Genomic DNA, 27,513 nt, shown 5'->3' on the forward strand with positions numbered 1-27,513 from the left:
AAATATGATACTATGCTAGAACTCTGAGACATACATTTGTAAATAAAGTAAACCAAGAAATGATATTTGTATAGAAAAATTAATGGTTGAATGCCAGCAAGGAGTACCTTCTCCTATTCTGACTTCCCAAAACACCTGCTATTTATAGGACGCACCTTGGCACCGAATGCACAGCCACACACCGCTTTTCTATTGTTTCATCCACGTTCCTTGTCTGTGTTTCTACAGCAATTTGCATTTACCTGAAACTAACTCGCCTGTAAGACCAAGAGCTTCTCTAAAAATGCACACTCACTCACCAGCAGGAAGCCTGGCTAGCACGCTGGAAGCCTGATGTGCATCTCACTAGCTGCACTGCTTTCCCAAAGAAACTACATGCTCAGCACAGACTGCATCTATTATTCAAGGCGGAATAATGTGGGACTTGGAGCCAGAAAATCTACGGCCTATGTATTTAGGCTTTCTAATCATTAGCTTTGTGACTCCAAATTAGAGTCACCTAACCTCAGTTTCTTAATATATAAAATGGGTTATGGTGAGGATAAACATTAAATAAGATAGCACAAGTGAATATACTTTGAAAACTCTAAAGTACTAAGCAAATTTCTTTACTCACTAATTTAAGTACCTAGGATGTACCATATTCTATTTTAATTAAATTCAAGTAGAATGGCTATTATTTATGAGCATAATAAATTGTATTATATTGAATCTCCTACACGCATTCAGTCATTAGGTCCTATTGATTCTATTCTCTTAATGTAGTATACAATACTTTAACTTTATAATAGTATATATAATATTACACACAGCATATATAGTATATATTATTATATATAGAATTATTACTATAAAGAATGGCATTTCTTGAAAAATGTCTCCCCTATTTATTTAAAATTAATTACCTTGAAACTGCTTCTCTTATGCCAAAAGTACAGAGTAATAAAAAAGCAAGTGGAAGAAATGATGAGGAAGGAAGCCAGGACAGCAGAGAAAAACTAAGCAGTACAGGATTCTGAACTGGAGCATTATGTGGAAAGAGCACTAGCTTTGGAATGGGACAGCTGGATTTAAGTATGTACTCAGCCATCTACCAGCCAGGCGTCACTCAGCTTGCCTATGTTTCATCTATAAATGAGAATACCCACCTGCCCACCCTTCCCACCTTCACAAATGAGGTAATATAGATGGAGGCACTTTGGAAACTCTGTAATAAAGTTCCCCACAAATTATATACATGATTGTGAAAGCTGCCAGAAATTCTCTCTGGCAGGCTCCTCAGTCCCAGTATGAGGGACAATACTAAGAAATGTGTTTGGAGTTCACTCAAAGCCATCAAAGAGGCAGTGCTTACTCAGTAAGGGTGTGTGTGACATGTTTGCTAAAGCCTTTCTACCTAGTTCCAGAGATGACACTGTCATACATAAAGGCACTGAGGAGGGGCATTTGTTGCCCCAGTATGCTTAAAACCACTTTTAGCTTTCTGGGAAAGGGCCAAATACACAGGTTTCTTCTTTTGATCAACAGCACCATAGAACTGATACTACTGTAGAGAGCAAACTTTAAATTCTGAAAATGGCAATATTCTAGAGGTCTTCTTATAATCTTATGGGTGCTTTGTCAATCAATGACACATTTTACAATATAAATCCTAAGGTGCAGGGACTTCCCTGGTGGTGCAGTGGTTAAGAATCCACCTGCCAATGCAGGGGACATGGGTTTGAGCCCTGGTCTGGGAAGATCCCACATGCCACGGAGCAACTAAGCCCATACACCACAACTACTGAGCCTGCGCTCTAGAGCCCGTGAGCCACAACTACTGAGCCCACAAGCCACAACTACAGAAGCCCGTGTGCCTAGAGCCCGTGCTCCGCAACAAGAGAAGCCACTGCAATGAGAAGCCCACGCACGGCAATGAAGAACAGCCCCCGCTCGCCGCAACTAGAGAAAGCCCGCGAGCAGCAACAAAGACCCAACACAGCCAAAATAAATTAATTAATTAATGAAAAAAACAAAATCCTAAGGTGCAGGGACTATTACATGTTAGTCTGTCGATCTATTTTGTGTGTTGTTTCCTCCCCACAATTAAGTAATACAAACTCAGTACAGTACATTTACAAGATACATAAAGGTAGAAGAAAGGAAAAAAGGCATTGCCATAGCTTAGAAATAGCACTTCAATATTTTGGTATATTTATTTCTAATATTTTAATGAATATTTTAATTTTATGTAGCTATGGTTATATTATATATAATTTTATAATTTGGCCTATTTCAGTTTTTATTATAACATAAACATTTGCCATGTTTTATATACTCTTCACAAACATGATTTTAAAAGCTGCATAATGTTCCACTGAATATACAAAACATTATTTACTTAAACATTACCTTTCTGTAGGATATTTATTTCTAATTTTTCAGTATAAATAAGAAGGTCAATAACATTTGTGTATACTTTTTTTTTCTACATTTCAAATTATTTCTCTTGAACAGTTTGTGAGAAGTAAAATTTCTCTATCCTGGTTCTTTTTAATACAGTCTCCAAAAAAGGCACTTAAACATATCAGATGCTAGTAGTGTCTCTCTGCCTATTATAATGGTTTTAATTCTACTTGTTACTCTCAGGAAGAGTTAGGTAAGAAATAGTATTAAATCACACACACTGGTCAGAAAATACTGCCAGCCTCATCTCTGTCCAACAGCAACTACGTGAGCTAGACACTTTCCATAACCCAGCCCATGTCAGTTACGTGTTGGTAATTCCTTGTATTCCTTCCATATCTTAGCATTCCCATTATAAGCTCAGGATTTGGGAGTATATGAGAGAACACAGGAACTTTCCATATTTTGAAAGAACCATCAAAAAAGTAAATGAAAAAACCAAAATCCAAAACAATAATCTGATCTATGTAATATGCCAAAGCGCAGAAATCAGACTTTACAAATTCTGGAATCTTTTTTTTTTTTTTTTTTAATTAATTTATTTATTTTTGGCTGCTGCGTTGGGTCTTCGTTGCTGCGCACGGCATTTCTCTAGTTGTGGTGAGTGGGGGCTGCTCTTTGTTGTGGTGCGCGGGCTCCTCATGGCGGTGGCTTCTCTGTTGTGGAGCACGGGCTCCAGGCACACGGGCTCAGTAGTTGTGGCGCACGGGCTCTAGAGCACAGGTTCAGTAGTTGTGGAGCAAGGGCCCAGTTGCTCCGCGGCATGTGGGATCTTCCCAGACCAGGGCTCAAACCCATGTCCCCTGCATTGGCAGGCGGATTCTTAACCACTGCGCCACCAGGGAAGTCCCCAAATTCTGGAATCTTAATCAAATAGCTAGTGACTTCTGAAATCTTTTTTTTTTTTTTTTTTTTTTTTTTTAAAGGATTTTCTTATTTATTTATTTATTTATTTATTTATTTTTGGCTGTGTTGGGTCTTCGGTTCGTGCGAGGGCTTTCTCCAGTTGCGGCAAGCGGGGGCCACTCTTCATCGCGGTGCGGGGACCGCTCTTCATCGCGGTGCGCGGGCCTTTCTCTATCGCGGCCCCTCCCGTCGCGGGGCACAGGCTCCAGACGCGCAGGCTCAGCAATTGTGGCTCACGGGCCCAGCTGCTCCGTGGCATGTGGGATCTTCCCAGACCAGGGCTCGAACCCGTGTCCCCTGCATTAGCAGGCAGATTCTCAACCACTGCGCCACCAGGGAAGCCCCGACTTCTGAAATCTTAACCGGAGACGTACATTCCTTAGCTTAATAAATCATGTATTTGAAAAGTTTATTTTTTTCCTTTTTAAAAAAATACTTTAAAAGTATAGACTTAATATTTACATTTGTGTATATATGTTACTACAATTTATGTTTACTTTTATAGTTAAAATTATGTCATACATACAGTTTTACATATTGCTTTTTTCATATAATATATGTATTTTCCTCCCCTATTAAAAATACATTCAATCACATTTTTTATATTGCTTAAGCAATAATATAGTCACACCATGTTTGTAATTTCTGTTAAGAATAGAAATCCTGCATTTCTCACATTTCTAGTTTAGCAAGAAATTCAGGAATGGATTCCATCGGCAGATTCCATTCGGGTTACCTGTGTCTTGGTATATTGTGAACAACAGCTAGTAAGGCTGTCTTCACATTCTGTGTTTCATCCTACCAGACTTGGATCTCCATTTCTTTTAGGGACTGGAAATAGCAATATATTAGCAAACAACAAAAATGTTGCCATAGATTAACTTCTGGGATTTTTAAAATTAGAATTCTTTATGTAATAATCATGCTTCATGCAAATGAAGAAGTGCTGCTTTTCTGGGAAGAGTGGGTACCTAGGTAATTAATAACACATACTGAAACATATGTTACTTTACTTGTACTCAGCAAACTTACTGTAAAAACCGAACATATTCTCTCAAGCTTATCCCTCACACCAAAATAGAACTCATTATTGCTGAAAAGTGTCCTTTTACTCATTTTAAATGGTCCAAAATATTTTAAGAAAGGATTTTAAAATTAAGCTTCATGTTACTATGGACCCTGTCAGATGACTCTAATAGTCTCTGATTTGAGAAGATGCAATATATTGTTCATAATAATTTAGTAAGTCAAAGCTTGCTCATTATATACACCACACACTTACCAGGGAGATTGACTTCCATCAAGTATTTCATACACAAGATGTTTGGATGAAGACAGCAGTCTTCAGTTATGTCTGGAAAACGTGGCAAATCTAAAAATGTGGCAACTTCAATTATTTTTTTATAGATATCTTCATAGTTAGGCCAAGACTGGAATGAAAGAGATAGTCAAGGTAGCAATTTTTGCAACACAAATTATTTTAAAAACTACTTTCTGATTTTAAAAGTAATATGGGGACTTCCCTGGTGGCGCAGTAGTTAAGAATCTGCCTGCCAATGCAGGGGACATGGGTTTGAGCCCTGGTCTGGGAAGATCCCACATGCCGTGGAGCAACTAAGCCCGTGCGCCACAACGACTGAGCCTGCGCTCTAGAGCCTGCGAGCCACAACTACTGAGCCCGAGTGCCACAGCTACTGAGCCCGTGTGCCTGGAGCCCATGCTCCGCAACAAGAGAAGCCACCACAATGAGAAGCCCATGCACCACAACGAAGAGTAGCCCCCGCTCACCGCAGCTAGAGAAAGCCCATGAGCAGCAACAAAGACCCAACGCAGCCAAAAACTAAAATAAATTTTTAAAAAAGTTTTGTAAATAAAAAACAAAAAAAATAAAAGTAATATGTATTCATTGAATAAAATTTGGAATGTAGAGAAAAGCATTAAGGGGAAACGCCCATAAATCCCAAATATCCTCACTAAGCAGTTTTAAACAGTAATAATGGTAAATTAAAATTCTATCTGGCTCATAGAACTCTTACTGGCCTTACCCATGGTATAGTGAAATCATTACTTCTTGCCAATCATGGAAGAATCTGGTATACAGCTGCAACCCAACTGGAGTTACAATGTCGTCATAATCACTCCAAAGCATGACTTCCCTCTCACCCTCCTTCACCGGCACCCTCTCGCCAATCTTCAAATTCACAGCTAACAGATTTAGCTCAGTGTTACATAATATTCACATGCTTCTATGTGAGAGATGACACCAGGGTTTAAGTCTAATAGGTAAAAATGTGCAATTCAAACTTCTATTTTCCCACATTAATAGCCTATAAGAGTGTCTTATAGAATTCAGGAAAATCTATGAGCTAATATTAATAAATTAATTCTGTTCACTTTAAGATCACCCTTGTAGTTTATTGGGTATGCTACTTATATTTCTGCAATTTCCAAACATTCTTCTTATTAATACTACATATAATTTTTCCTCATTTACTCATCCACTCACATAAAAATATTAAATTTAGAGTCTATTCTATGCAACATACTTTGGGAAATATAAAGGTGAATAAAGTGATCTCTTCAAGGAGTTTATACTCTAGAAAAGGGATCAGTATACAAAAATAACTATAGGATGAGATAGAAAGTTATCAAGTACTACAAGCAAGAGTTTTTTTTAAGGCTTATGGGATTTCAGAAAAACTAACATTTCCGATACGGTAGGACCCCATTAAAACTAGGCCTGAATACAAACATTTTGGAAACCTGTTTGGCAGTATCTATTAAAGTTGAGTGTGGACATATTCTACAGCAAAGCAGCTCTAGCTACATATACCCAACAGAAATGTGCATGCATGTCCATGAAAAGACATGCACTAGAATGTTCATAACACTATTTGTGAAAGTCCCAAGCTAGAAACTACCCAAATGCCATCAACAATAGATTAAGTACAAGAATAAATGTCTAGTAAATTTTGATACAGTCTCACAATGGAACATTACACAGCAAAGAAATGAATGCTCTACATGCAACAGTATGAATGAATCTTCAAAACATAATGTTAAAAGAAACCAGATGCAAAAGAGAATGACTCCACGTATGTAAAGTACAAAACTTAGCAACTCAGCACCGAGCTTCTAGTCTATACGGTTAGAAGTCAGGAGACTGACTGATTACTCTTGGAGTCATGGAGGTAATGACTTCAAGTGAGCATAAGGGTGGAGCTCCTAGGGTGCTAAGAAGGTTGTTTCCTGATCTCGGGGCTGGTTCAGGTTATGAAAATTCATCAGGTTGGGTACATTTGTGATATGTTCACTTTTCTGTATGCATGCCTAGTTAAAAAAAAAAAAAAGCGGTAAGAGAGAAAGATAATATCAGTTCAGTAAACTATTCTGTGTAACAGAATCACTTCATACATCACCTTGTAGGAGAAATAATCTAATTGGCAAATTCAGAGTTGGAAAGACCTTTAAAAGTATATGGTCTAACTTTACAAAATCCCCAGCAGGTATATGTCTAGCCCTTCTTATAAATCTCCAGTGACGGGAACTCAGTACCTTCCCTGAAGGTAGTTTATTCCATTTTTAATGGGTTTAATCATTAAAAAGCTCTTCCTTATTCTAAGCAAAAATCTGTTTCCCAACAATTTGTGCCAATAATACCATTATGTCATGTCTTGCCCATTTTCTAAATGTGTGAAGGTGTTTGGAAGCCAACTGAAGGAATGAATATTTCTCTGTTAAATGTTACTTTGGTACATTCAGCTCATATGCAATTAAAAAGCACAAGGAAATGCTTTATAATGGTACAAGAGTATGCTTATAGGGACTTCCCTGGTGGTCCAGTGGTTAAGAATCCGTCTTGCAATGCAGGGGAAGCTGGTTCGATCCCTGGTCTGGGAACTAAGATCCAGCATGCCGCGGGGCAACTAAGTCCACGTGCCACAACTAGACAGCCCGTGTGCCGCAACTAATGAGCCTGCGCACTGCAACAAAAGATCCCACGTGCCGCAACTAAGACCCGATGCAGCCAATAAATAAATAAACAAATATTTAAAAAAAAAGAGTATGCTTAAGAAAACAATCAAAGTGTTAACTATGCCTGATTTTACTTTGCCTGAGGTTACAACCTTCTTTGTATTGTATTTATTTTGATACCACTATTTCAATGTCTAAACTCTTGAGTTTTATTAGGAAAAAAAAGGCTTTCAATTAGCTATATTATTAACATATGATTAATCTGTAGCTGAAGAATACAAAGTAAATTTCTGTCAATCCAAAATAGCAATGTGGCCTTTCAAGTCTTTTTTTAAATGTTGAGATACAGTAATTCTACTTGTACACTAAAATACTATTAATTGTATTCTAATCTGTGAATTTAAAAGAGAAAAAAGGAAAACATTCTCAGTGACTTTTGGCAAAAGCTCTCTTTTTTCTTTATAAAATTAACTTATTTAGACATCTGCTGCATTTCGCACAAAATCTGAAGCATCTTTTCAAGTTAAAACAATTAACATTACTGACAAGATTTATGGCAACCCTAATCCTTTCAAATAATGAAGGTAGGAGGTGAAATTAAGTACTTTTATCTGCAAACAAAACAAACACTAGAGCAGTGAATGTTCCCCTTTGAAAAATAACCATCTCAAAAACCCAATTTAATGGATGATAAATTCATGACAAGTAATTGCAAGGTCATTAATGAAAAGGAATCTGGTAAGCTAAAAAGACTTAACATATGTGTAAAACATCCACACTAACATCCGCTCCCTTCCACCTCCGACATCACTTGAAGTGGTGGCCCAATTGTCCCTACAGGGCTGGCTATGGACTAACCCCCCTAGACATCTGCTCCTATTCCAACCAAGGCAGGCCACTCTTGAACCACTAGCTCAGCAAAGTATCCAACCTTGGGCAGAAGGCTGGGAGTACTGTTACACAGCATTGTTTTAGAGAATATGATCACAGTGTCACATTTTTCTTTCTGTCCCATTGTCCTTAGCCTGGAGAGGGGGAATCAGGCTCTAATTTTGACAAGATTCCAAAACATGGATATATAATAATTACAGTGAACATTTAATGACTGCGTTAGAATAGTCTTACTTTGACTTTTAGAAAATGCATGCATGTACAGAGCACACCCAAGGAAAGGGTCTCATAGAAGCTGCTGGGTCTTTGTATTTTCATTTGGCGTGGGGAATCTCTGATGTATTAAGTAGAATAAGAGGACTACCAGAATCCTGTTTAAAACTTTGCATATTTAGTTAAGGTATAATAGTACTTTGTTTTATACCGGTCTTTGGTTATCTGCTAATTAGTCTACTTTTTACCTCAAATTTTTCGTGGAATAAGATGTAAACAAAAGAACGACAGAGGCAGAGATAAGAAAACTAGTCTGTACTGCTCAAAGCACCATTTCTATCAGTACCACTGGCAAGATGCTTGCATAAAATATTCCTAGATCCCACACCAGACTTAATAAATCCATCCCTAACACTAGGACTAAGAATCTGTAGTTTAAACAAGCTCTCCACGATATTCTTGTGCAAAAAAAATAATAATAAAATAAAATGAAGTGGTTCTCAACCTCATTTTTCTTGTAGCCTAGAAGAGACCCTCAGATGGTTTTACTTCACAAGCTTGACAAGAGAAGCACACCCACAAATTCCAGTGATGGTTAAGATGTTGTGGGAAGCCAGGAACAAAAGAACACATCAGCTGGTTTCTATTCATGCTGCCTGGCAGTAGTAATTCTGGAAGGGAGTGGGAGTGAGGGAAACTGAGAACACCTGTTATCATAACACTCGTCTTAATTTCCCTCAGGTAGATTTCAAACCTGTTAGATTATTACTCTAACAAAGATTGCACAAACAATCCCAAGAGCTACACACGGCCTACAGAGTAAGATGGTGAAAAAACCTAGAGTTTGAAGACTCAGAGTGTATCAAACGTTGATCCAACAAGACAGTCACTTGGAGAGGCTGAAAGAATGACTGACAGCTCTGGAGGAGTCTTTTTCTTCCTTCAACCAACGGGACCTAGTTTCACAAAGGGTGTAAGGCTGCTCCAAGGCAAAATGAATCATCATGGCAAAGTGTCAGTCAGTGGGTCTGGCTGAACCAGCATTACATCTTTTCTTTTTACTCAGAGAGGATGCTGTTGATCAACATTCAAAATACTGGAGATGTACTTTGGAATGAATTTCCAGCTTCCTCTTTATTACTTCTTGCTGAGTCTAGTGAGGGATGATGAAATGACTAATTCTTGAGAGGATTTAGAATTACTGTCAAGGACCATGGTAGAATAACATGTATGTTACATATTAAGTGTTAAGAAATTGGTCTGTGGGTTTTAAAATACATAAAAATAAAGAAAATCAAGGCTGAAAAGATGGAAGTATCCCTACTGTGTGTTAAGTCATTGGCAGAATAAATTCTATCTGTAACAGAGATAAGTGTGTCTAGGCCCAACCTTGGTTCAAGCAGCAATTTGACTATTTGGTACTCCATATGGAGATGGTATCCCTGAAAAAGAATAGATTTTTAGTTTATTCTACCAGATGAACTGAAAGATTTTTGCTAGAAGTAACTGATGCTTCAAATCAGCACCACACTTCAGAAACTTGACTCAAAAATAAAGCAGCAGAAGAGGCAGAGGCAGAAAAACGAGGAGGAGGTTATCTTTAAATTAAACAGGGACTTCCTTCGTGGTGCAGTGGTTAAGAAACCTCCTGCCAATGCAGGGGACATGGGTTTGAGCCCTGGTCCGGGAAGGTCCCATATGCCATGGAGCAACTAAACCCATGTGCCACAACTACTGAACCTGTGCTCTAGAGCCCGTGAGCCACAACTACTAAGCCCGCACACTGCAACGAAGAGTAGCCCCCGCTCTCTGCAACTAGAGAAAGCCCGCGTGCAGCAACCAAGACCCAACGCAGCCAAATAAATGAATTAAATAAATAAATTTATTTTTTAAAATAAAAAATAAATTAAATAAATAAGGAAAATGAAACAGCTACCTACCAGGAGGTTGGGAATCATAACTCAGAAAAAGGAGATGGTTGGAAATACTAAAACTTAATTTGCACACCTGTCTCCTCTCCTGAACTTTGCTCTTATGTCAGGGTAATGGCAGGAAGACTCAAACTCTTATGGCCCGCTTGTTAGAAGAAACAAACCACATCAATACTCCATACTCTGTATTGCATTACCCTATGTTTTAAAGTGAGTTTTGTCAGATTTGTTGTTAGTGGGACAGAGGGGCCCACTTAAATATTAACAGAACAATTTAATGGAAAGAAACAGTTCACACAGGATAAAGGTTTAAGGGTCTTTAAAGCTTTTTTCTCCTTTCCCTTTGATTTGTTTTTAAGGTGTGCTCAACTTTCTGGAATAACAAAAACAAAACAAAACCAAACACAGAAGAAAAACAGTCCCCAGCAGCCCACACACACAAAACTCCACTGGCATTATCTTCATCACCATCTCCTAGAACAATTGCACCTTTTGTCGTTTCTGGTGGAGGTACAGCTGCTGAAGAAGCCAAGACTTAGTAGAGAAAGCTAAGACATGGAAGGAGGAAAGAAAATGCTGCCTTTGTTAATGAAAAGCTGTTTCCACTTAAAAGTTTCAACATACTATGGAATAGTGAATGCACTTTTGTAAGCAAAGGCAAAGCATACAATGAAGAAAAGCTGCCTGTCAGTTAAGTAAACAGTCATTTGAAGACATCCCAAACCTTCCCGTTTTTCTTGAAAAAGTGGGGGAGGGGAGGAAGGGACTATGGACTATTACGAGACGTGGCTGAGGATGTGTCTAAAAGGCATAGTAAATATGGCACATAGGGCTTCTAGAGTGCTATAGATTCATTTAATTACAATACTAAGAAATCACAAGGCTAATATGTTTTTTAAAAGACCACAAGGCTATAATAAATTGTTCTAGCATGCATTAAAAATGGCGTGCTTGGGAAAGCATTTTATTGAATTTCACAAATATTCCAGTGAGTTTATTTTCCTTCATGAAGCAATGCCTTAAGACAGGTAAGGACAAGCTAGAGTTTCTGTTACACAACAGCAGGCTCTTGTGATAAACCTGATTACAATACCCTGTCAGAGGTGAACTTCCTGCTTTGCTATTAAAAAAAAAAAGTACAGTGCCTCACCCTTACTTATTCTTAGTGTTGTTTTGAAGCAAAGATTCAGCTGAGAAAAAGCTAATGCTACATGCACCTGTAAACCCAAACTTAAAACAAGACTTCCTATTGCAAAGGAAAATTAACAAGGAATAAAAATGTCAGAAGAAATGACAAAGCACTGTAATATATTATTCATGGAGGAAGGATAAAATGAATTCCACATGCATTATGATTCACAAAACAGTTCAATTCACATTTTTACTCTGCTAGAATTATCTTAATGGTTGTAAATCTATCAGTAGTAGCAAAAAATACTTTTTTATGTTCAAAGTCTAATCTTCTGCAAGTTTGTGGTGAATACATTATTTTATGTGAAATACAGTCTTGGTCCTGGGGATGAGATCATTTCAGAAACATGCTGTCGACTTGCACAGACCAAGATAAACCTTATGAATAAATTTGAATTTATGAACTGATGACCAACTGAACAGGAGACAGTTATTTGTTTTGGCCCCAGGATCAGAGCTGGGAAAAACCTGAGTCCTCCTTCTTAAGATGTGCCTGTCCTCCAAATATTCTGCTGACTGTGGAATACCTATGTTCGAATTTCACATAACTGTACTAAAGCAGATTAAAAGCTTGTATCCAAAAGAGTAGACAATCCACAAATAATTTTGATTTGATTTTGGCAGGGTTATGTGATTATTTTTGTAGCAGGCTAACCTTTGTCATTATTCAGTTTTCCTTAGATGAGTATAAAACTTGGTTCTCATTCCTTGTCTTGGGAAGCAGAGGTAGGGGGAGAACTGGGCTGAGCATGCTGGGTACTAGGGGTGGGTACTGGCACGGGATCAAACCAAATCACAGATAATTCACATGAAATCAGTGGTTTCACTTAGCAAACATGAGGTATGATTCTCCTAAAACAAGTATCATCAATGTAGCCTCAAACATACATTTTCTGACTGGAGTAATTTACTATTGGTTTCAGTATATTGGTGAACAGTACAAATAACTGATAAGATTATTTATCTCACACACTGGTTTTCATGAGTGATACTGACACACCCATAACTCAGTTTTTTAACTGTCCTTGCTTATAAGCAGAAGTTATATCCCTTACACATTTACCACTAAAATATCAGTGGAATGCTTTTTCATTTTTTCAATCAAATGCCACTATTTAATAGCCTCTGGGTATATTATATAATAAATACAAAAGAAGCAGTCTGGATGTTTACTACTTAGGTGGAAAAAAATCCCCAACAAATCTATCTGAAATCTCCTCTAAATAAAGTATTTAAACTCATTCTGTTTTTCAGCTATTTCAAATCATTTAACCAATAAACACAGACAGAGTTCTTACCATGTATACATAATTATTATATATTAGGTCTTGATTAGGTATGATAAAATAGAAGCATTACACATGATTCCTACTCTCAAAGAGTAGTTAGGGATGCAAGAAATACACAAACAAACCCGACTGCTACATCTGCCAGTGGACTCCTTTCTCTAGACCTCCCTCTGTGCCTCCCCATCCAGAGGTAACTAGTATTCTGAATTTTGCTTACCATAAACTTATTTTTTAAAAATAGTTTTATCATGCACATAAATATATTTATATAAATATATTTAGCTTAACTTCTTTTGTGAGCTTAACAAAAATGATATCATACTGTATGTAGCTTCCTAAGTCTTGCCTTTTACACTCAATAGAATGTTTCTTAGAGTCATTCCTGTTGCTCGTGGCTGTAGTTGATTCATTTTCATGGTAGTTTAATATACCATGTCTGATTATGTCACATTTTATCCATTTTCCTGTTGATAGACATTCAGATTGTTTTCAGTTTTGTTTTGTTTTGTTTCTTTCATTACCTAGCTGCCTTCTTTAGCCTTTAATCCCCAAACACAAAACTCCATCAATAGAGAACTAGTCAGGTAAATTGTGGCATATCTATACTGTGCAGCTCCTAGAAAAATAAAAAGTTAATAAGAAAATTGCAGTTATATAAGAGAATATCCCTACTCTTAGAAAATATACACTAAAATATTTAGGGATGATGGGCCATGATAAATGTAACTTACCCTCAATGATTCAGAAATAGAATTGCATAGATAGATACATAGATAGGGAAGAACAGCACAAAGGATAAAATAAAATATTAACAATAGTTGAATCTGGGTAAAGGATATATTTTTATTTTTGCAGCTTTTCTATAAATCTAAAATTATTCCAAAATAAAAAGTTTATTTAAAAAAAAAGTTCTCTAAGATACAAGTGAAAAAGGCAAAGTGCAATAGTTACTGTTACCAAGACATAATCTATTTTTATGCTTATACTTCCTATCAAAATCTCTACAAGAAGTCACTCCCCTATTTTACATACCCCGTCCCCTCAACTCAAGATTAATTTAAAAATAGTCAACAAAAGAGATTATTACTAGGCAAGTATTTTGTATAAACAAAAGCCTACAACCATGATCCTCCAATAACATGGTCCAGCTGATGGAAAATTCTGAAGCAAAGATGAGACAATATTCGTGAATAGAGATTATAATTTTCAAAAAAAATCCAAGAATATACGAGCAATGAGATATTTTTAGGCATTCAAGAAAGAGCTGTTTACGTAACACTCAGCTAAAAAGCATCTGAATATTGACTATTTCTAAATGTCTAAAAATGAGTATTTAGAACAATTCTGCTTCTGCCCTTAAAGGATTAACTACTATGGGAAACTACTATGGGAATTGACTTCCCATGATAAACAGAGAACTGGAAAAAATACATGAAACAACAGTTTTAGGCACTGGATAACAGGAAGCACAGGACTATATAATTGCTGAGAGAAGAGAAACAAATGGCCCCAGATTACTGCCTGGAGGCAGTCTCCAAGCTGTAGTGCAGGGAGCAGGGAGTGAAACAGAGCCCAGTGGTCTTGCTAAGTTACAGAGAGAGAGATTAGAGTTCCTGGAAGCTGAGGTGGCTATAATTTGCAGGCAGAGTACCAATGAGGATAAAACTGCAGAGAAAGAACTCTGGAGGTCTGCAAAGGGGTCCTCTCAAGTCTTTGACTGAGTACCAATCTGTGCATGTATGAGAAAAAACCTGAGGCCAGGGGAGAAAAAAAAATCATTGGATTTTTTCCAATGAATCCAAACAATTCTCAGAGTTTGCATAAGGCACCAGCTGGAGTGGAGAGACTTCATAATAGTGGGGGCTCTGGGTAGAGTCTTCCAAAGGGACATGCCTTAGTAGTGGGGCTTACTTAGTCTCACAATATAGGCTGTGGAACAGCCATTAAAAAAACAAGCTTCTAAATGATCAAACTGATATCTAAGTTACCTAATCATACACCAGAACAAAAAAAAAATCCAGTATTCAGCAACACAAAATTCACACTGTCTTCATCCAATCAAAATTACCAGGAATGCAAAGCAGGAAAATATGGCACATAATCAGGAGATAAATCAATCAACAGAAACAGACCCAGAAATAACAGAGATAACAGAATTAGTAGATGATAACCTTAAAGCAACTACTGTAAATATTGTCAATAAACTGGAAGATGTAAAAGAAAACATAAACATAATGAGGGAAACGAAAAAGATAAGACTAAAATGGAGCTTCTAGAAATGAAAAATACAGAATCTGAAATGAAAAAAATACTAGATGGGTTTAGCAGCAGATTAGACATTCAAGAAGTAAAGATCAGTGAATTTGAAGATATCATCTTAGAAACTATCCAAAACAAAACACACTGAGGAAAAGAAAAAGAACAGAAGCCTTAGTGAGCTGTGGTCTAACATGTAGTTGGAAGGAAGGAAGGAGAGAAGGAAGGAAGAGAAGGGAAGAGAAAGGAAGGGAAGGGAAGAGAAAGGAAGTGAAGGGAAGTGAAGGGAAGGGAAGGGAAGGGAAGAGAAGAGAAGAGAAATCAGACAGTCCTGTAGAAAGAAACATTTTTAAAGTGCTGAAGGAAAAGTACAAACCCAGAATTCTATACTAGTGAAAATGTTTTTTCAAAAATGAAGGCAAAACAAAGACATTTTTAGACCAAAAAGTGCCAAAAGAATTCACTGCCAACAGATCTGTACTATAAGAAATGTTAAAGGACTTTTTTAGACAGGAAGAATGCCAGAAATGGCAAAATGTGGGTAAATATGAAGTAGTTCTTCTCATTTTAATTTCTTAAAACGATAAACAACTTTTTAAAGCAAAAATAATTCCAACGCATTGTGGAATATCTAACAGGTAAAGATAAAATGTTTAACACTAAGGGATGGGAGGAGGGAAGTGGAAGTATATATATTCTTGTAAGGGTCTTACACTATACATGTACTGGTATATTATTATTTGAGGCAGATTGTGGTAAGTTAAAGATGAATTTTATAAACTCTAGAACAACGTCTTAAAAAAATAGAGGTATGGTTAATAAATCAATAGTGGAGATAAAATGGATTCATAAAAAAAATCTTAATTCAAAAAAGGCAGAAAAAGAAGAAAAAAGAAATAAAGACTAGATGGGACAAATAATAGTAAGATGGTACAAAAACAGAACAAAAGACCATACAATGAGTAAAAGGCCTAAAGCACTGTAGTTCCAAGTCTGAGACTACCATCTGCATGACCTCGGCAAATCATTCTACCTGTCTGAGGTGTTTACTCACAGGTAAAATTGGAAAGATGGTGAACCATACTCATGCAGGGGTTTAGTAAGGATCATAAATGTCTCTTGGATTAAACTGAAAACAATGTGAAGGTTGTGAAGGTTAGGAAAGCCTTTGAAAATAATTCCTTAAGTGGGTAAATGGAGGATAATATTTAATATTAATATTTAGTACACTGAAAACCTTCTGATGAAGAGCACAGGGAAAATAACCTTTGAGTACTATAAATAGTGATAAAGACTCATAATTAAAAGGACAGAAGCGCTGCCATTGGAGACATCTGAAAAGAGATCTAGAAGAAGCTTAACACAAGCAAAGGACTTAAAATAGTGCCTCTTGAGGGACTTCCCTGCTGGACCAGTGGTAAAGAATCCACCTTCCAATGCAGGGGATGCAGCGATCCCTGTTCAGCGAACTAAGATCCCACATGCTGCGGGGCAACTAAGCCCACGCGCTGCAACTACTGAGCTCACGCACCTCAACTAGAGAGCCTGCGTGCCGCAAACTACAGAGCCCATGCACCCTGGAGCCTGCGCCACAATTAGGGAGAAGCCTGCGCACCGCAACGAAAGATCCCGCATGCCTCAATGAGGATCCTATGTGCCACAACTAAGACCTGACGCAGCCAAAAATTTTTTAATTAATTAACTAATTAATTAAATATATTAAAAAAATAGTGCCTCTTGAAACAACATAATAACTTTCATCTCTTTTCTCCAAAGCAACATAGTGTGCAAACAACAACAAAAAATACTGTTTTTTAAATTTGAAATTACCTAAAGGTCTCTATATAAAACTTTTAGTCTCAACAATACACCTATTTGCAATGCACACACCTCACATTATAGCTGTATTTTGAGGATAGCGTAACCTAAAGGATTAGATATAGCCACATAAGGAAAATAAAAAATAATAATTCTACTCTTCATTAAATTATGACTAATGTCCATATTTGAATAGAACAAAAACTAGATGACATTTTTTAAAACTCCAACACCAAATAAGTCAGGAGAGGAATATAAATCACCAAATTACTCTTGTGTCTTATAAGTGACTACAAAGTAAAAAAGAAAATAACTTACCTCTATAGCAAAGATTCCTTTGTCACGCCCATATAATTTCATCTCTTCTGGAAAATGCTGAAAAGCATTTATATAAGGAATATGTTCCTCTTCAACGAATCTATATTTTTAAAAAGAGTTTCAATAAAAGGTATGTACTGATTTGGCAAAGTAAACAAAAGAGGTAAAAATGTATTTCAAAGACAAGGTAAGAATCAGTTGAGTATACTGTATATCCTACATATATGTAAGGATAATTAATCTGAAAATATCTATTATTCTCTGTACCCTTGTGTGGAGAAAACATTTAGTTGATTAATAATCTCTTAAGTTTCTGCCCAAATAGACAAAATATTTCTAAAAGGTGTGTTTATCTTATTTGTCAATTTACCACCAGGCTTGCAGACATGGCATTCCTTCCTCCTATCCCTAGTTCCTCTCACATGATTAGCTCCTACTTATCTCTTAAATCACTTCTTCAGGGAGACCTTCCTTGATCCCTGTTTTCCTTGTTAGAATACCTCCTTGCCCACCATTTGGTCTCCAGTACCTATGACAGGGCACGGTAGGTGCCTGTCACTGGAAGAACAATTAAACAAAGGAACATTTGTTCACCACTCCATCTCAATGTCTGGTACACAGTAGCTGATCAAATATTTTGAGTAAATTATTGAGTTTGAAGAAATTAGCACATATATATAAATAAACACTCATACATACTTATTTACAATTCATTCATTCGTTCAACAGACATTTATTGAGTACTATATACCCAACACTATTCTAGGCTGGGGGACATAGCAGTGAACAAAACAGTAAAATATTCTTGTTCCCATGGAGTTTACATTCTAGTGAAAAGAAAAAGATGACATAACAAATAAATGAAATTTATAGTATGTCAGATAGGAAAAAACGGTAAGAAGAAAAATAGAGAAGAAAAGAGAAAGAGGGATGGGCACAGACTAACAGCATCCCATATACCCCTCCTAACCAACAAACCACTACTCCAGGCACGTCCCCTGGAAACACTGTCTCTACTTATAATATTATTATACTTTTCAAAAGTTTCAATCTGTGACAGACTGGAAATTTAACAAATTGGTTCTTCATTACAGGTAATTTTAGAAGCAATGCATTAGAGGAAAGTTGTGTCTACCTGTAAAACATATCCTGAACCCCTTCACCTCATTCCATTTCTATTACCACCACCCTAATCCAAGCCACTACCTCTTGCTTTAAGTATAGAAAAGACCACCTGGTCTCCCTGCTTCCACCTGTGCCTACCTAGAATCCACTTTCCTCACAGTTGCCTGAGTGATCTTGAAAACATTAATCAGATTATATGTCTCCTGCTAAAATCTTCCAGTGGCTTACTATCACACTTAAAGCCAAACTCCCACTGGGAATGGGGTTTCCTTTTGGAGTGATGAATATATCCTGGAAATAGAGGTGACGGTTGCACAACCTTGTGAATATACTGAAAACCACTGACTTGTACACTTTAAAAGGGTGAGCTGTATTGTATATGAACTATACCTCCAAAAAAAAAAAAAAATCCGAACTCCTAACTTGGCTTACAAAGACCTACATCTGGCCCCTGTTTATTACCTCCCTGTCCTCATCTTCCTACTTACTCCTCCTTCAAGCTCTGACTCCCATCACTTCAGCCTCCTCTGCTCCTTGATCACACAGAGCTTGAAGCTGCTTTAGAGCCTGGCACTAGCAGCCTCCCTCTACCTGGAACGTGAGTACTTCAGATGTTCAGCTGCTGGTTCTATTTTCAGTCAGAGTGCAGCGTAAACTCCACCTTCTCAGTGAGGCCTTCCCTAATAACCCACTTAAACGAGCCAGCTGGTCATTCTCTATCACATCATCCTATTCCAATCTTCTGAACAGCACTTCACTGTCTGATCGTTTTAAAATTTTTTGTGTATTTGCTCATCTGTTTCCTCCTCTAGTCTTAAACTTCACGAGAGCAGGGACTTGATCTATATATGGTTCACAACTGTATTTCAGGCGTCTAGACTCTAGAACAACACCTGTGTATAGTAGGTATTCAATGAATATTTGTGGAACAAATACATGTTGGCTATTTTTATTTATTATTATTGTTATTGTTAGGTAGGTAGGGTTCTTTAAAGGCTACCTAAGGGTTATGAATTTATCCTAAGGACTACGGATGCTGCTAAAGGATTTAAACAGGGAAGTGACATGCAGGATCAGTATAAAATGTATGGGTATTGGGGCCAGGCTAATAATGTATTCCCTTCAAATCAATGTTCTTTAAGTAGTTTTTCAATAGTAGGTCTCAAACTTTAGCATCCATTAGAATCCCCTGGAGGACTTATTAAAACAGAGACTACCAGGCCCTGTCCCCAGAGTTTCTGATTCAGAAGGTTAGAACGGGTCCAAGAATTTACGTTTCTAACAAATCACCGGGTGACGCTGACACTGCTGTTCGGGGGACCACACTTTGAGAAGAACCTGTGACTTGGAGCTCTCTTCCAAGAAAAGCAGAGAAAGAGGATGAGTGGTGAAGTCTCTTCTCCTATTGCTCCAAGCAGTTAAACTGGGTCCCAAATTTGTATGTCCCACAGAGCAAAATAAAAGCCCTCCAGCTAACTAGATCTAATCGCCTCGAAGGGAATTCCCCTTGGAGGGGGAAGGGAGGAAAGAGGCAGAAGGAGAGGGGGGAGAGACAGAGAGACAGATAGACAAAGGTGCAGGATCTTACCCCATCCTTCCAACCACATAGAATACTCTCCCTGAGAAGAATTTTCGGGCAAATATTACTTTCTCCATCTTGTTAGATTTCTAGGAGAGTTGCGTTACCCCCTTACAGATTGCCCTGGGTGGGATGGCTAACCCTGTTATCCAGCTCCAGTGACATGATTAGACTGCTGTTTCTATTAAGATCCCTCTGGTTATCAGGAGGAAATGGACAGGAGTGGCACAAGACTCACTTGGAAGGTTGCTAAGTAACCCAGGTGAAGATAGAGGGAATCGGGGAAAAATCGTTTGAGAGTTATTTTGGAAGTATAATTGACAGGACATAATGATTAACTATACGTAGAGAGAGGAAAGAGTCAAGGATGAGTCTCAGGTGCTTGTATGGGATGCAACATGGCCCAGGTATTTACGAAAAAGGAAATACTGGAGGAGGAGCTGGATTGAGGAGAAAGATGATGAAGGAGTGTCCAGAAGGCAGGTGAATATATGAATATATGGGTCTGGTCCTCAGTAGACAAGTCTGGGCTGGAAATTCAGATTTGGGAGTCATCATCACATAGATGGTAATTAAAGCCTTGGGAAAAGATGAGATCACCCAATGAGGGCATACAGAACAAGATGAGGTATGTATGTATGTATGTATGTATGTATGTATGTATGTATGTATTTATTTATTTATTTATGGCTGTGTTGGGTCTTCACTGCTGCGCGCGGGCTTTCTCTAGTTGTGGTGAGCGGCGGCTACTCTTCGTTGCAGTGTGCGGGCTTCTCGTTGTCGTGGCTTCTCTTGTTGCAGAGCACGGGCTATAGGCACGCAAGCTTCAGGAGTTGTGGCACGTGGGCTCAGTAGTTGTGGCTTGCGGGCTCTAGAGCTCAGGCTCAGTAGTTGTGGCACATGGGCTTAGTTGCTCTGCAGCATGTAGGATCTTCCTGGGCCAGGGCTCGAACCCATGTCGCTTGCACTGGCAGGCAGATTCTTAACAACTGTGCCACCAGGGAAGCCTCGAGGTTTTTAGCTTAACAGTAAAATTCACTGAATCATGGACTATCTATCTGCATGTACTGGTTTTTGTGTTTTCTTTTAAACATCTTTATTGGAGTATAATTGCTTTACATTGTTGTGTTAGTTGCTGCTGTATAACAAAGTGAATCAGCTATACTTACACATATATCCCCATATCCCCTCCCTCTTGCGTCTCTCTCCCACCCTCCCTATCTCACCCCTCTAGGTGGTCACAAACCACGAGCTGATCTCCCTGTGCTATGTGGCTGCTTCCCACTAGCTATCTATTTTACATTTGGTAGTGTATATATGTCCATGCCACTCTCTCACTTTGTCCCAGCTTACCCTTCCCCCTCCCCATGTCCTCAAGTCCATTCTCTACATCTGCGTCTTTATTCCTCTCCTGCTCCTAGGTTCTTCAGAACCATTTTTTTTAAATTCCATATATATGTGTTAGCATACGGTATTTGTTTTTCTCCTTCTGACTTACTTCACTCTGTATGGCAGACTCTAGGTCCATCCACCTCACTACAAATAACTCAATTTCGTTTCTTTTTATGACTGAGTAATATTCCATTGTATATATGTGCCACATCTTCCTTATCCATTCATCTGTCGATGGACACTTAGGTTGCTTCCATGTCCTGGGTATTGTAAATAGTGCAGCAATGAACATTGTGGTACATGACTCTTTTTGAATTATGGTTTTCTCAGGGTGTAAGACCAGTAGTGGGACTGCTGAGTCATATGGTAGTTCTGTTTTTAGTTTTTTAAGGAACCTCCATACTGTTCTCCATAGTGGCTGTATCAATTTACTTTCCCACCAACAGTGCAGGAGGGTTCCCTTTTCTCCATACCCTATCCAGCATTTATTGTTTGTATATATATATATTTTTTAAGTCTTTTTTTTTTAAATTATTATTTATTTACTTATTTATTTTTTGGCTGTGTTGGGTCTTCGTTTCTGTGCGAGGGCTTCCTCTAGTTGCGGCAAGTGGGGGCCACTCTTCATCGCGGTGCGCGGGCCTCTCACTGTCGCGGCCTCTCTTGTTGTGGAGCACAGGCTCCAGACGCGCAGGCTCAGTAATGTGGCTCACGGGCCCAGCCGCTCCGCGGCATGTGGGATCTTCCCAGACCAGGGCTCGAACCCGTGTCCCCTGCATTGGCAGGCAGATTCTCAACCACTGCGCCACCCGGGAAGCCCTATTGTTTGTATATTTTTTGATGATGGCCATTCTGACTGGTGTGAGGTGATATCTCACTGTAGTTTTGATTTGCATTTCTCTAATGATTAGTGATGTTGAGCATCCTTTCATGTGTTTGTTGGCTATTTGTATATCTTCTTTGGAGAAATGTCTATTTAGGTCTTCTGCCCATTTTTGGATTGGGTTGTTTGTTTTTTTGATATTGAGCTGTATGAGCTGCTTGTATATTTTGGAGATTAATCCTTTGTCAGTTGCTTCATTTGCAAATATTTTCTCCCATTCTGAGGGTTCTTTTTGTCTTGTTTATGGTTTCCTTTGCTGTGCAAAAGCTTTTAAGTTTCATTAGGTCCCATTTGTTTATTTTTGTTTTTATTTCCATTTCTCTAGGGGGTGGGTCAAAAAGGATCTTGCTGTGATGTATGTCATAGAGTGTTCTGCCTATGTTTTCCTCTAAGAGTTTGATAGTGTCTGGCCTTACATTTAGGCCTTTAATCCATTTTGCGTTTATTTTTGTGTATGGTGTTAGGGAGTGTTCTCATTTCTTTCTTTTACATGTAGCTGTCCAGTTTTCCCAGCACCACTTATTGAAGAGGCTGTCTTTTCTCCACTGTATATTCTTCCCTCCTTTATCAAGGATAAGGTGACCATATGTGAGTGGGTTTATCTCTGGGCTTTCTATCCTGTTCCATTGATGTATATTTCTGTTTTTGTGCCAGTACCATACTGTCTTGATTACTGTAGCTTTGTAGTATAGTCTGAAGTCTGGGAGCCTGATTCGTTCAGCTCTGTTTTTCTTTCTGAAGATTGCTTTGGCTATTCAGGATCTTTTGTGTTTCCATACAAATTGTGAAATTTTTTGTTCTAGTTCTGTGAAAAATGCCAATGGTAGTTTGATAGGGATTGCATTGAATCTGCAGATTGCTTTGGGTAGTAGAGTCATTTTCACAATGTTGATTCTTCCAATCCAAGAACATGGTATATCTCTCCATCTGTTTGTATCATCTTTAATTTCTTTTATCAGTGTCTTATAGTTTTCTGCATACAGGTGTTTTGTCTCCTTAGGTAGGTTTCTTCCTAGGTATTTTACTCTTTTTGTTGCAATGGTAAACGGGAGTGTTTCCTTAATTTCTCTTTCAGACTTTTCATCATTAGTGTATAGGAATGCAAGAGATTTCTGTCCATTAATTTTGTATCCTGCTACTTTACCAAATTCATTGATGAGCTCCAGTAGTTTTCTGGTAGCATCTTTAGGATTCTCTATGTATAGTATCATGTCATCTGCAAACAGTGACAGTTTTACTTCTTTTCCGATTTGGATTCCTTTTATTTCTTGTTCTTCTCTGACTGCTGTGGCTAAAACTTCCAAAACTATGTTGATAATAGTGGTGAGAGTGGTCAACCTTGTCTTGTTCCTGATCTTAGTGGAAATGGTTTCAGTTTTTCACCATTGAGAACGATGTTGGCTGTGGGTTTGTCATATATGGTCTTTATTATGTTGAGGTAAGTTCCCTCTATGCCTACTTTCTGGAGCATTTTTATCACAAATGGGTGTTGAATTCTGTCAAAAGCTTCTTCTGCATCTACTGAGATTATCATATGGTTTTTATTCTTCAATTTGTTAATATGGTGTATCACATTGATTGATTTGCGTATAATGAAGAATCCTTGCATTCCTGGGATAAACCCCACTTGATCATGGTGTATGATCCTTTTAATGAGCTGCTGGATTCTGTTTGCTAATATTTTGTTGAGGATTTTTGCATCTATGGTCATCAGCAATATTGGCCTGTAGTTTTCCTTTTTTGTAACATCTTTGTCTGGGTTTGGTATCAGGGTGATGGTGGCCTCGTAGAATGCGTTTGGGAGTGTTCCTCCTTCTGCTATATTTTGGAAAAGTTTGAGAAAGATAGGTGTTAGCTCTTCTCTAAATGTTTGATAGAATTCACCTGTGAAGCCATCTGGTCCTGGGCTTTTGTTTGTTGGAAAACTTTTAATCACAGTTTCAATTTCAGTGCTTGTGATTCATCTGTTTATATTTTCTATTTCTTCCTGGTTCAGTCTCAGAAGGTTGTGCTTTTCTAAGAATGTGTCCATTTCCTCCAGGTTGTCCATTTTATTGGCATATAGTTGCCTGTAGTAAACTCTCACGATCCTTTGTATTTCTGCAGTGTCAGTTGTTACTTGTCCTTTTTCATTTCTAATTCTGTTGATTTGAGTCTTCTCCCTTTTTCTTGAGTCTGGCTAATGGTTTATCAATTTTGTTTATCTTCTCAAAGAACCAGCTTTTAGTTTTTATTGATCTTTGCTATCGTTTCCTTCATTTCTTTTTCAGTTATTTCTGATCTGATCTTTATGATTTCTTTCCTTCTGCTAACTTTGGGTTTTGTTTGTTCTTCCTTCTCTAATTGCTTTAGGTTTAAGGTTAGGTTGTTTGAGATTTTTCTTGTTTCTTGAGGTAGGATTGTACTGCTATAAACTTCCCTCTTAGAACTGCTTTTGCTGCATCTCATCGGTTTTGGGTCTTTCGTTTTCATTGTCATTTGTTTTAGGTATTTTTTGATTTCCTCTTTGATTTCTTCACTGATCTCTTGGTTATTTAGTAGCGTATTGTTTGGCCTCCATGTGTTTGTATTTTTTACAGTTTTTTTCCTGTAATTGATATCTAGTTTCAGAGCACTGTGGTCAGAAAAGATACTTGATATGACTTCAATTTTCTTAAATTTACCAAGGCTTGATTTGCAACCCAAGACATGATCTATCCTGGAGAATGTTCCATAAGCATTTGAGAAGAAAGTGTATTCTGTTGTTTTTGGATGGAATGTCCTATAAATATCAATTAAGTCCATCTTGTTTAATGTATCATTTAAAGCTTGTGTTTCCTTATTTATTTTCATTGTGGATGATCTGTCCATTGGTTAAAGTCCCCTACTATGACTGTTACTGTCGATTTCCCCTTTTATGGCTGTTAGCATTTGCCTTATGTATTGAGGTGCTCCTATGTTGGGTGCACAAGTATTTACAATTGTTATATCTTCTTCTTGGATTGATCCCTTGATCATTATGTAGTATCCTTCTTTGTGTCTTGTAATAGTCTTTATTTTAAAGTCTATTTTGTCTGATATGAGAATTGCTACTCCAGCTTTCTTTTGATTTCCATTTGCATGGAATATCTTTTTCCATCCCCTCACTTTCAGTTTGTATGTGTCCCTAGGTCTGAAGTGGGTCTCTTGCAGACAGCATATATATGGGTCTTGTTTTTGTATCCATTCAGCCAGTCTATGTCTTTTGGTTGGAGCATTTAATCCATTTACATTTAAGGTAATTATCAGTATGTATGTTCCTATTACCAATTTCTTAATTGTTTTGGGTTTGTTATTGTAAGTCTTTCCCTTGTGTTTCCTGCCTAGAGAAGTTCCTTTAGCATTTGTTGTAAATCTTGTTTGGTGGTGCTGAATTCTCTTAGCTTTTGCTTGTCTGTAAAGGTTTTAATTTCTCTGTTGAATCTGAATGAGATCCTTGCTGGGTATAGTAATCTTGGTTACAGGTTTTTCCCCTTCATCACTTTAAATATGTCCTGCCACTCCCTTCTGGCTTGCAGGGTTTCTGCTGAAAGATCAGCTGTTAACGTAATGGGGATTCCCTTGTATGTTATTTCTTGCTTTTCCCTCACTGCTTTTAGTATTTTTTCTCTGTATTTAATTTTTTTTTTTTTAATTTATTTTTGGCTGCATTGGGTCTTCGTTGCTGTGCGCAGGCTTTCTCTAGTTGCGGTGAGCGGGGGCTACTCTTCGTTATGGTGTGCAGGCTTCTCATTGTGGTGGCTTCTCCCGTTGCAGAGCACAGGCTCCAGGTGCTCAGGCTTCAGCAGTTGTAGCACGCAGGCTCAGTAGATGTGGCGCGCAGGCTCAGTAGTTGTGGCACACGGGCTCAGTTGCTCTGTGGCATGTGGGATCTTCCTGGACCAGGGCTCGAACCCATGTCCCCTGCATTGGCAGGTGGATTCCCAACCACTGCGCCACCAGGGAAGCCCTGTATTTAATTTTTGACAGTTGGATTAATGTGTCTTGGCGTGTTTCTCCTTGGATTTATCCTGTATGGGACTCTCTGCGCTTCCTGGACTTGATTGACTATTTCCTTTTCCATATTAGGGAAGTTTTCAACTTGCATGTACTGTTAATCACATCTGAGAAAAGCCTTGTTATTTGGTTGATGTGGCCAAATTCAAAGGCACTATCCTCATTTACCAGAGGCATTTTATTTAATCAAAGGGCCTAGTGCCTATAATGATGATGATGATGAAGAAAACATAAACAACAATAACCAACATTGAGTTCTTATTACGTGCCAGGCGCTATGTGCTTTTCATGTAGTACTAGTTATTGAAAGTAGTTTCAAACCCTCTGAGGTAGATATTATTATTAGCCTCATTTTACCAATGAGGAAACAGAGGCAGAGAGAAATTAAATAACTTACTCAAGGTCCTATAACACATAAGTGGCAGAGCCAGGATTTGAACCCAGGAGTCTGGTTCTAAATCTGTGCTCTTAAAATCACTCTATACACTGAAAAAACCTCAAATGTTATTATTTAGAACACATATTAAACAAGGGAAAATTAACACATTAATGATTTTGGCACATCTTCTATTTAATGAGAAATTCTTATACAGAACGCCATAATTTATTCATTAACTATAAAACCCGGCAGATTACCTTGAAAAATGTAAATGCTGACTATCTACATAACAGGTTCTTTTAAGAGCTTTGTTTTTAATTTTGGCTTATAAACACAGACAACCTGTATTTTAGCTCTTAACAATACCAATGTATGCTTTTGTGCAACTACTAATAACATTTGCCAATGTAAAGGTCATCTGTTCATCCTCTCTCTTAAAAATGAAAAATACTGGGCTTCCCTGGTGGCGCAGTGGTTGAGAATCTGCCTGCCAATGCAGGGGACACGGGTACGAGCCCTGGTCTGGGAAGATCCCACATGCCGCGGAGCAACTGGGCCTGTGAGCCACAATTACTGAGCCTGCGCATCTGGAGCCTGTGCTCCGCAACAATAGAGGCCGCGATAGTGAGAGGCCCGTGGACCGCGATGAAGAGTGTGGCCCGCGCTTGCCACAACTAGAGAAAGCCCTCGCACAGAAACGAAGACCCAACACAGCCATAAATAAATAAATAAATAAATAAATAAAAATAAAATGACTAATACTCTTATTAAATAAAAAAAATGAAAAATACTTAATAATACTACTCAGGTAATTAAATGTCACTTTTCATCTTCAAAGCACTTTACTCACATTAGAAAATTAATTTTCTAATACCCCATCGTAAGATAAATAGTATTATTTCCACTAC

At 38.0% G+C, this 27,513-nt stretch overlaps 1 protein-coding gene across 3 annotated transcripts in view; it reads right to left on the bottom strand.

The window, feature by feature from the left end:
• The window catches only part of TAF1B (TATA-box binding protein associated factor, RNA polymerase I subunit B), a 57,552-nt gene that overhangs the window by 11,862 nt on the left and 18,177 nt on the right, over positions 1-27,513 (bottom strand). For 2 of the 3 annotated variants that reach the window (XM_057557917.1, XM_057557916.1), the window contains exons 8-9: positions 17,234-17,333; positions 4,634-4,781 (exon numbers count right to left, since the gene is read on the bottom strand). In XM_057557917.1, coding sequence (XP_057413900.1) covers positions 4,634-4,781; positions 17,234-17,333 — 248 coding nt within the window. Of the gene's footprint in view, positions 1-4,633; positions 4,782-5,396; positions 5,598-17,233; positions 17,334-27,513 lie in introns of those variants that run through there. The other variant, XR_009009871.1, reaches the window with a different exon arrangement.

This window comes from Balaenoptera acutorostrata, chromosome 12 (assembly GCF_949987535.1).
Source record: "Balaenoptera acutorostrata chromosome 12, mBalAcu1.1, whole genome shotgun sequence".
In the NCBI taxonomy this organism is placed as follows: Eukaryota; Metazoa; Chordata; class Mammalia; order Artiodactyla; family Balaenopteridae; genus Balaenoptera; species Balaenoptera acutorostrata.